Source organism: Prosopis cineraria, unplaced genomic scaffold (assembly GCF_029017545.1).
Source record: "Prosopis cineraria cultivar Desert tree isolate PC_DT_omini unplaced genomic scaffold, ASM2901754v1 PC1, whole genome shotgun sequence".
Lineage (NCBI taxonomy): Eukaryota > Viridiplantae > Streptophyta > Magnoliopsida > Fabales > Fabaceae > Prosopis > Prosopis cineraria.
In genome coordinates, this window is record NW_026555332.1 from 5677335 (window position 1) to 5689037 (window position 11703).

An 11703-nucleotide genomic window follows, 5' to 3' on the forward strand; every position below is an offset into this window, starting at 1 on the left:
TTGTTTTTACCAATTTTTCATATCACTTCCCCTTCATTAATTTCTGGTTACGTCACTGTGGACAAGAATGGTGATAGAAACAACACAAGTTGTCAATTTCACATGTAAAGAGAATACTTAAGCAGCTAAATGCATAGTATATGAGCGGTGCTGACAAATATTTTGTTAATGAATTATGAAGCCATCTCACAAAAAGCAATTGATGTGAAAAGCAAAGGAGGTTTGAAGCTGGACCATCAAGTCTTAACTCCATCTTGACACTTTAAATAATCAAAGATTCATTGTCACAAAAATAAGAATCACAAGTTCAAGTCCTGTTTCTAACCCATGTCGCCAATAATATCAAAGAGCAAATAAAGAAGCAATAGTATTGGCACAAAGCAAATCTGGAACAGAACATGTGTGCACCTACATACAAGCCTTTCTAATTTGAATCTGCCAGTAACTTCTCAGAGGCTTATTAGAAACTCTAATCCAACAACTTACATTTGAGCACAATTTATAATTTTCACATTGTAAGTTGATCAAAAAAATATATATAAGTGAAGAATCCAATGAGGTTAACTGTCTCATTTTACTAATATGATTCTTCTCTTCAGATGGTTTTAAATGCATGAGGCCAACGTGAAAGAATAATATGGCTTTAAGATAACTAGAGAGAGAATAGCTGGCTTTACTAACAAAAAGATACTAATGAAGAAGTCATCGAGGCTGGTAGAAAGAAAAGATAATCATATAATATGAATAATCTACAAAAATCTTTTGGCTCATCTTTGGTGCTTGTTTGATACTTTTGACATTATCTTCTTGTTCATATACGCTTCTCATGTGTTCTTGTCATCACTTTCACTTCTATACAGTCAGATTGAAGCTTCTGTAGATTCTATCTCTGAGATTGTCACATTGGTAAGGAAGATGAGTTCCACATTGAGGTGTTGATTATCTCTGTAGCTGCATCGGACTGTTTTCTCGCTTATTCATTTTGAACCTTCCTGTAGATCCAATTCATGACTCATCACTCGTATTGCCATTCCTCCTATGTTCTACCATACATTTTCCCGAAACTAACACAATGTTTGTCAAGTAAAAAAGTGTTCTCTAGAAAATAAATAGAAAATGGACCTATATTCCATTTTATTTCTAACCACATCTCTCATTTCCTTTCTAGAAGACACTTTTCCATATACCAAACATATTGTCTATCACTGTGGCAACTGCCATGTGGTAATTTTGTTATTAGGTTTTAATTCTGAAAGTAAAATGCAGTTTCCCCCATTCTTCAAGAGAAAATTTCAATGTCTGATATGATTGATGTTCAGGCTGAGATCTATACATAATTGTCCGTGCCATTGCTAGTTTTCTTCCTCTCATGCTCTTCTTCCTCATACTCATCACTCAATTTGTTCTGCAATTTTATAACAGAGAAATCCAATTCACAGAGGTCAGAGAGTTGAATCTGGTGTAGACTGTTAAGTCTCTCTATATTCTGCTCACAACAATAACTTTTTTTTTTTTTGGTTTTGTGATTTTTCTTACCACATTGGTCAATTTCGAGTGTTGTTCCAATTGCAAAGTAACTCCAATTTCTGCAGCAATATCCTTTAGCACTTTCAGTCTGATCTCCATGGCTGGCCTAGTAGCTGAAAGCTTTAATATCATCTGAAATAAAAGCACCACTAAAGTTACAATATCATGGATCTAAAGATTGTGCGAGATATGATCTCCAAATACAGAAATTTTCAGAACCTTTGAGTTCACTCTATTATTTTGGTGCAATTCCACAGCATGAGCAGCGAATCCTTCCCCATATCTGAAAGTGAAAATCTCTCTAATCTTTTGAAGCTCCGGAAATTCTCCACATCTAGAGGATGCGAAAATCAGGCTTGAAGTTGCTTCTTTGATCTCCTCAGGACAGTCACTATCTCAAACAATTGATTTTATCGAAGTGAGTCATTTCGGATATGAAAGAATACATATAGACAGGAAAAGACAGAGAACGCTAACCTGTTCTTTTCGAGAAGTTTAGCTCTTCCTCTGAGAAAGTTGCAGTAATTTTCTATCATAACAAACACATCCACCATGTTTTGTTCTCTTATTAACTGCTCCACCTTTTGGTTACAGCTCAAATTGATCAGTGATATGAGGAGACATATTCTAAGGTAAATTCAAAGTATACAAAACAAATACATTGATTGAGTCTATACATTATAAAAGAGACATAATACATTGCCATGAGTACTGCATCGAGAAACTCCGCCTATGTTTATAGCCGGTCCCAAGCCCGGGTAAAGGAGGAGGGTTGTGTTAGGCCATCAACAGCCAATGTAAAAATTTGTTGAATCTATCATGAACATGGACAATAGACGTTATAATGTTAATGCTAGGTCGTTGCCCGTAAGTAACGCGCTGCATGGCTCGAGTACAGTGATAAGTGAGTTAGAGCCGCTGCATCGGCGCCCGGATGTAGTGTTAAATGAGCAAGGGCTACCGCGTCATTCTGGACGCACGCGGCTAAAGAAGTTAGTCCATAAGAGCAAAATTAGATTTGGTACTTGGAATGTTGGGACATTAAATTGTAAATCTGTAGAGGTTGTAGGGGTTATGATTCAAAGGAAAATCAATATCCTTTGCTTGCAAGAAACAAAATGGCGTGGAGAAGGAGCTAAGGATATTCAAGGTTTCAAACTTTGGTATACAGGAAAAGTAAGTGCACGCAATGGAGTAGGCATCATTATAGATAATGAGTGGAAGAAGAACGTTGTAGAAGTTAGCAGAATTGGAGACAGAATTATTTCTTTAAAAATGATAATTGGACGTGAGACTGTTAATATTGTTAGCGCTTATGCGCCGCAAGTCGGGACAGAAGCCAGTCTTAAGGAATTATTTTGGGAGGATCTGGAGGGGTTGATTCGACACATACCACAGAGTGAAAAGATTTTTATTGGAGGAGACTTTAATGGGCATGTCGGGAGGGAAGCTGGTCAGTATGCGAGGGTGCATGGTGGTTTTGGTTTTGGAGAGCAAAACAATGAAGGGCAAACTCTTCTTGATTTCTCATTGGCGTATGATTTTAAGATTGCCAACACTTGTTTCAAGAAGAGAGATGAGCATCTCATCACTTACAAAAGTGGAGCCTCAAGGTCGCAGATTGATTTTCTTTTGGTTAGGAACACAGATAGAAAACTTTGTAAAAATTGTAAGGTGATCCCTGGAGATGCTGTGTAACGACACAACATAGGGTCCTAGTCCTTGATGTGTGTATTATGAGTAAAATCCAAAAACGTCGACAAGTAGTAACACCAAAGATTAGGTGGTGGCAATTAAAAGGTGAGAAGCAAGATATTTTCAAGCGAAATCTTTTGGATAAAGGAATTTGGGATTCTCAGGGAAGTGCTAACATCATATGGGAGGATATGGCTAAAAAGATACGGGAGGTTGCAAAAGTAGTTTTGGGAGAATCGAAAGGTTCTGGTCCGAGAGATAAGGAGTCTTGGTGGTGGAATAATAGTGTACAGGACAAAATCAAGTATAAGAAGAACTGTTTTAAAGCCATACATTTGTGTAACAATGAAGAAAATTGGAAGAGGTACCGTATGGCTAAGAAGGAAACTAAGAGAGCTGTGGGTGAAGCTCGTTCTAAAGCTTTTGAAGAATTTTATAAGAACCTTGAGACGAAGGAAGGAGAGCAAAATATTTATAAGATTGCCAAGAGTAGGGAAAGAAAATCAAGAGATCTAGAACAGGTAAGGTGTATTAAGGATGAAGAGGGAAGAATTTTAGTTACAGATGATGAAATTAAAAATAGATGGGAGACTTATTTTTCTAAACTTTTCAATGATGGAGAGGATTCATCTAGTAACTTGGAGGATTTAGTAACTGGTGAAGGAGAACAAAATTTGTCATTCTATCGAAAAATACGTGATAAGGAGGTAAAGGAAGCTCTTAAGAAAATGGCAAATGGTAGAGCTAACGGACCTGATTGTATATCTATCGAAGCGTGGAAATGTTTAGGTGAAGAAGGGGTGAGATGGTTAACTAAGTTATTTAATGTGATTTTACGGTCCAAGAAAATGCCTGATGAGTGGAGGAGAAGTACATTAATTCCTATTTATAAAAATAAAGGAGATATTCAGAATTGTACTAACTATAGAGGGATTAAACTCATGAGCCACACAATGAAATTGTGGGAGAAAGTAATTGAGCACAGGTTGAGATTGGAGACAAGTATTTCTGAGAATCAATTTGGTTTTATGCCAGGTAGATCAACTACAGAGGCATTTATCTACTAAGGGGATTAATGGAAAAGTATCGTTGTAAAGATAAAGATTTACACATGGTTTTTATTGATTTGGAAAAAGCTTATGACCGTATACCAAGAGAAGTGCTTTGGAAAGCGTTGGAAAAAAAGGGAGTACGGATTGCTTATATTAAAGCCATACAAGATATGTATGAGGGGGTAAAAACTAGTATAAGAACGCCTAGTGGTCAAACAAAGGATTTTCCTATAAAGATTGGACTACATCAGGGATCATCTTTGAGTCCTTATTTGTTCAACTTGATTTTAAATGTTTTGACGGAACATATTCAAGAGGAAATCCCGAAATGTATGCTCTTCGCGGATGATATAGTTCTTATAGCAGAGACAAGAGAAGAGGTTAATTGCAAACTTGAGTTATGGAGGAGGACATTGGAGTCGAAAGGTTTTCGTCTGAGTAGAAGTAAGACGGAATATTTATATTGTAAATTTGGTAAAGGACTATTCGAAAATAATTTGGAAGTGAAATTGGGAGATCAAATTATACCTCAAGTGGAAAAGTTTAGATATTTAGGAGCCATTATTCAAAATGATGGCGAAATCAGTGGAGATATTTCACTTAGAATTCAAGCTGGGTGGTTTAATTGGAGAAAAGCTAAAGGAGTTATTTGTGACCGTAAGGTGCCTAATAAACTTAAAGGAAAGTTTTATCGTACTGCTATCAGACCGGCAATGTTATATAGTAGTGAATGCTGGGCTCTAACGGGACAGCAAGAGCATAAAGTTGGAGTGGCAGAGATGAGAATGTTACGATGGATGTGCGGACATACACGTAAAGATAAAATTCGAAATGAGCACATACGTGAAAAAGTGAGGGTGGCACCTATTGAGGAAAAAATGGTAGAAAATCGGTTGAGATGGTTTGGGCATGTACAAAGAAGACCAAGGGAGGCACCAGTGAGAAGAGTGGAACATATAACTTTGAGTCCGATTAAGAGAGGTAGAGGAAGGCCTAAGAGAACACTCTTGGAAGTTGTTGAACGTGATCTCTTAATTAATAATATTTCTAAAAGCTTGATAGAGATACAATGGCGTCTTGCAATCCATGTAGCCGACCCCACCTAGTGGGATAAAGGCTTGTTGTTGTTGTTGTTGTTGAGTACGCATCGAGAAGCTTCATAAAAGAATAACATTTATGAGTCTAAGAGATTCTTTCATATAATATATTAGCCTTTTTGGAGTAGACTTTTCCTTAAACACTTATGCCCGTGACATTGGTATTTTCATTGAAAGGATGCTAGAAATGTCGACTCTCAAATATGAGTGCATTACTATGAATGAAAAGCGGGCTCTAAAAGTTTAAGAGACTCTCTCATATGATAAACTAATTTGTTGAGACTCTTCTTGAATTTATGCTCATAACAGACACCCACAAAAGATTTCACAATTGAGTGATTTAGAGAAGAGATTGTGCTTGCTTACCCGAAGGAGAGCTCTGTCATGGTAACCAAGGTCCAAGAATTGAACAACATCAGAGCGAGCATAAGATCCTCGTACTTGAAACTTGTTCTTTAAGATAGCAGTCCTAGAAACAGCTTGTTTACTGATGTCTTTAAACTTGGAACCCAAGCTTTTCCCAAGAAGACCCATGTTTAATTCACTTTACAATATAGCCTCTGTAAGTTTAGCTATATCAGTGATATTATAGCTATACAGTTACATGCAGGAAAGAGATCCAAAAGTGAAGAAATTTGCGGTGAGAGACCTCTTTATAGGAAAGCCAAAAGTGATTTGTTTGACGTGTTATTCGTATTGAATCGACGGCTTATGCCGGTCAAAAAGAAGAAAAAAATCGACGGCTTATTACATTCGCTTCTTATTGGTTGAATCCTTCTTCTTCATGTAATTTCTTTTGAAAAGTCAATTATATTAAAGACACTGGTTCCTAGGTTTTCATGATAGTAATGCTAGCCTGAAGAGGTCAAACAGGTCATGAAATGGTGGAACTCTAGATAACCCAATCTCGTTAATTATTTTTCCCGATACAATTGTAAAAACATTTCTAACCATATTTCACAATAATAAAAGTAATTATTTTTTATTTCCATGAAAATTGATTTTTTTTGGTTCTTAATTAACCAATTTATTATAAAGAACTTCTTGATTCAATGACATCCCATACTCCTTTAAAAGAAGAGGTTGTGGGTTCTATCCCCTAGTGTGTATACACACTAGGGATACAATCCACAACCCTCTCCTTTCAAATGAATGTGAGATATTAATAAATTAAAAGGTTCATTTATTAGGTGTTAATGTGTAATATAATTTATTGTTTAAGATTTTATTTTTCAATTATTGATTCAATCCCTGAATTTTGAATCAAAATAATTTAAAGTTTTATAATTTCTTGACCTTGGGGAAAAAACCCAATCCTTATAATTCCTTGGCTCAATACTACTCAATTTTTATAATTATTTAATTTAATAAATTATAAGGATTGAGTTGTAATTTAAGACTTAAAGTTGTATTATCCTTTTTTAAAATACTAAATGTTTTTACATTTTGCACCATAATTAGCTGACAAAAATGTTTTACAATTGAAGGAGCAGCTAGCTTGTTTAAACTTCAAATCTAAAGGTTCAAAATGTAGCTTCATTCTATTATTCTACTTTCTTGTTTGGAAGCATTTATGTTTTACTTTATTTTTCTTATAAACACTAATTAACTTTATAATATATTTTTTTTACGCCTCAGCCAAATAAAAACTATAGATCAAGATGAAATTAATTAATGTCATGAAAATGAGGACCGAGCACGATGTTCTAGCCTATTAAATTAAAGGACGCAAACCGCTACCTTTATGACTCATTCAAGGCAATTTTATAATTAATTTTTTTAATAGAAATTCAAAGATTTGAATGATTAAGATCAAGACGGCCTTTGTCATATAATCTAATTAATAAATGAAAGTAAAATTTGTTTAATCAAATTAAAATGGGAATATATATCATTCAAAGCTTGCACGAGTCTAATTAGCTTTACAATAATACCATACCTATATCATCATCGATCAACTTGGACCACATGGGGTGATAATTGAAGGTCCAAAATCAACATCATCCTCATGAGCAAACCACACAAAGTGATAGTGAAATTCACCTACTATTCATAAGCCATTATTAGCATTGTGCATTATCTTTTAAAAAAACTCTGTCATATCATTTGAATATATTTTTTAAGATTTTAATATAATTTGGCTCAAGTGTTTATATTTTGATTGCTCAAATTAAAAAAATGTGTATCTTGCTTTGAGCTTGCAATTTGTTTTAATTCAATCCTTTTGGGCTAATTTTGTGTTGTTTTGGTTTAAAGTTTAATTAGATATATTTATGGACCTTTGTTGATGCTTTTGGAAGGAGAAATAAAGTGCAAAAAGAATAAATTTCATTAACTACAAAAACAGTCTAAGACTATCAAAGTCATACTAAAGTCGTGACTTTATTCGCAACTTTCATTGTTGTTAGCAAAATACTTCATTTTATTTATTTAAAAATGTTTGGATAGGATACATATATGCTGCTAACTTGACCCAGCTTGCATTCAACATACTTGAAGATTCATTTGGAGGTGGTTGTGCTAGGGTTGGGCGTTGAAAGAATTGAGATCAAGAGACACTAATAGAAAAAGGCTCTTCTACTATGCTAATTCACACCACATTTAGAAAATGTGATTTAGAAAGAACATAATTCATGTCATCCAAACAAAAGAGGATGTGCATTGTAAAAAAAATTATTTTTTAATTTTTAAGAATCCACGTTGTAAGGTCACCCTTACTAATCCACCATTAATTCAAAGTTAAGGTAATCATGGGACTAACTTGATTGAATTACCAAGTTGTAAAATTAGGGATCCTAAGTTTTTAAAACTTAACATGCTAAAAAAATTATTTCATAAATAAAAATTAGAGAAAAACATGTATATAGAAGCATGGACATTATATAAGGTAAAATAACATCAAATTCGGTTCAAAAGAGCAAAAGTAGTGATTTTTTCATAATATGTTGCCAGCATAAAATTTATGCTATGGCATAAAATGCAAAAGCCCATGATAGAAAAAAGAAAAAGCCATTATGGTATATTTTTTGATTGAACTTCTGACGTGCCTCAAATCTTCATCTAACGTTCAATTGAGATGATCTAAGTATTTACAAAAAGCTTTCTCCATGCTCTAGCTAATGGCACTGGTTTCACATTTAAATCATTTCTCAATTAAAATTTGGACACCAAAATACAAACTTAATCATTATGCTTTCAAAACATATCTAGAGTGTCCAAAATCACAACCAAGTGCCATAAGTTTACAATCACTCTAGACCACACTTAATAGACTTAACAAAACTTGTGCAACATATCACAACATTCCAATAATATGTACAACACATTTTTAGTGCTTTACCCCTAATTTTATAAAACATAAAGGGGAGGAAATTCTTGTACAAATAATTCATATTCATCAATAACAACTCAAAATACACTTTATATTACTTGCACAAGTATTTTGGCTCTATATCAGGTTTCACACCATAATTTATTAACCCAAGGCATAAAATACATAAGTTGTATACAATAATAATGCAAGTAGCTCAAAATAATCATATGATTCTTAGTTGGAAAATTAACAATATTAATACACAAAAACAACATGATGAGGCATACAAGTAGAATTTACTCTACAATCCTAAGCCTCAGCACATTTTTTGCAATCTAGATTCAATGAGCTAGGTCCTGAAAATATTTAAGAATGAGGGGTGAGTACAACCACTCAATAACCAAGTTCTACCTAATTTATAGTTGCATATTAATTTAAAACAAATACAATTGGCAATAGCACACATATATTTTTCACATATATAACAATCATAGTCATGGTCACAATAATAACAATCATATAATTGGCATTAAACATATATAATCATGTATATACCAATTATGAATAATATGGGGTCAAACTAACAACTATGTGCCCCTGGTGTATGCCAAACCACAATGATAATAACTATATGGCTGAATCTAAATGCATGAGCAACGCAATCTTATACCTTCCTGTTACCTTTAACATAAACCAGTGACTATTAAGTGGCTGACATTCATTATGGACTAACCCAGCCTTCCACTTGTGAGGAGTTTATCGAGCTAAGTTAATTCATTCACTTGTGTACCATGGTTTTCTCTCAATACTAACAACTATAGGGTGTCGTACCTCTAATATAGCCTCTTCATGAATAATAGAGACTAGTTAGGTTCAAGTCCCTCATAAAACAAGTGGGACAGTTTCGAATCAACTATAAAACAAGCCACCTCTCGATTTCAACACTCAGTGCCAAGGCAAGCTTTCAATTCCAACGGTAAGCTGCTAGTACCATGTGGGTTTATCAATCTACTCCTCTCCCTAGACGAACTCCCATCAATGATCATGCTATGCACATATAATAAGTTATATGCATTTAGTACATATTGTTTCAATTATATCATATGTATAAGATTCTCTTCCTTCCAGCATTCTCCACATGCTATTAAACACATAGTTATGCTCTCAACCATTATCATCATTCACACGTGTAAAACGTGCATATTTTTTATAACCATTCAACAGAATTTTCAAACATGCCAAATTTGCATCAAAAAGTTCAAATATCAATCATGTTTTAAAAAAAATAATTTCAATCAATAAGTAATTAATATCCAACTATGTAAATAAGTTTTTCCTAGTTACCTTAAACAATTGATAGGTTAAGGTTTACTGCTCAATAAAGTTCTCACAAGCTATACCAAAACTTGAATGGTGCACAAGATGATAATCATACCAATCATCATTAATATCATCATAAACACTCTTCCACTTTCATAAATCAACACTTTAATTACCAAATTCTAATCTCTTACACTTAAGCATACCATTAGGTTTATAACTCCCATTAACTCCATTTAGCTTTCATTAACTTAAATAATCACTAATATAATATCCAACAATCTAAAATCACACTTTGGAGGTCTAGGGTTCATCCAAAATGGATGATCCAAGCTTATAACCTTGTAAAAACTTCTAAACTATGTGTACAATATTTAAAAACAACTCTCATTAGTCATATTTAGACTAATACGGTTCGGACCCATAGCTTTAAATCCAAAAATTATTGTCTTTGAACCTTAAATCTCACTTTCAAAATGTGTAAAAGGAAGAAAAGAGATAAGGAAGGCATACCTAGGTGAAACCAAGTTTCAAACACCTCCAATATGCCCAAAAGTTGATGTCCTAACATAGAAAATACTCTCTTAGTCACACTCTCTCTGCTTGTTAGTCTAACTCTTGTTTTTAAACTGATTTGCATTTTTTTTAAAAAAATTGGTTTAGGAAATTATGTTGCAGCATAAATTTTTATGCGGTGGCATAATACACAGTGGGCTAAAAATCTAATTTCTCTCTACAATTTGAGCTTAAGTGACTTAATTTACTTTTGAACCCAATATAACCATCTTTAACAATTTTCAAACTTAATTATACTTAAATTTACACAATTAACCTTTATTAAATTAATAAATCATGAGAAATTTTTTTAGGATGTTTCACATGTCACCAAATGGATGGGGACATGGATTCTTCGCACAAGCCATATCACCTACAGAGGTTAGACATGGCTTGTTAAGAAGCCACATTGCCCATTAGGTGGGTGATGTTGATTTTGAAATCCATATCCCCCTTTAGTGATGGGTGACATGGAATAGTCTAATTTTTAGAACCCCGTGCCTAAAATTCTCAAGTCTCAACTTCTTTCAAACCATAGTTCCCTTTTTGTCTCCATCTCTATCTTTGTGCCTCTTACTCCCTTCATCTTTGTCTCTATCTCTATTACCTTGCTAGAAACCTAACTGCAACTCCCTCCCTCTTTGTCTCTCAACTCCATTTCTGTCTCTGTCTCTCGCTCTCGGCTTCCTTTTGTCTTAATGAAACCCTACCACTTATGACTGAGCAGCTTCACTTAATCTCTTGTCTCCCCCACTACCCTTCTCCTTTCCTTTTCTATCCTGAACAGCTTTGTCTCCTCTACCTTTCAGGTATATTTTCTTTCTTTCTTTCTTTTTATTTGTTGAGTTATCTCCACACAGCTCTACCTCTACTAGATTTATTTCTAATTTTTTCCATACATTACGTCTAATTTTTCATGCTCTAGCTCATCTCCGCTTAAGTGATTTATTTGGTCTAATTTAATTAGATAGTTTGATAAAAATTAAAATAGATAATGTTGCATTTGATAATTTGTGATAATGATTAGGCCTTCCTTGCATGTATATGTTTTTATCAAATTTTACCTTATTGAATTATAGATTTATAAAGAGAATATATAATATTTTAGATAATATTATAACTGCAGAATTATAAGTTCTCCTTG

At 33.8% G+C, this 11703-nt stretch overlaps 1 protein-coding gene across 1 annotated transcript; it reads right to left on the minus strand.

Annotated features, from left to right (window-relative positions):
- Positions 1-347: 347 nt before the first annotated feature.
- On the minus strand, positions 348-5906 carry LOC129309485 (uncharacterized). The gene is made up of 5 exons (XM_054951085.1): positions 5738-5906; positions 2005-2108; positions 1747-1918; positions 1537-1659; positions 348-1405 (listed from the first exon to the last, which is right to left on the minus strand). Exons 1-5 carry the CDS (start codon positions 5903-5905, stop codon positions 1328-1330), a joined length of 645 nt encoding a protein of 214 aa, XP_054807060.1. The 5' UTR covers position 5906; the 3' UTR covers positions 348-1327.
- Between the last annotated feature and the right edge of the window lie 5797 nt (positions 5907-11703).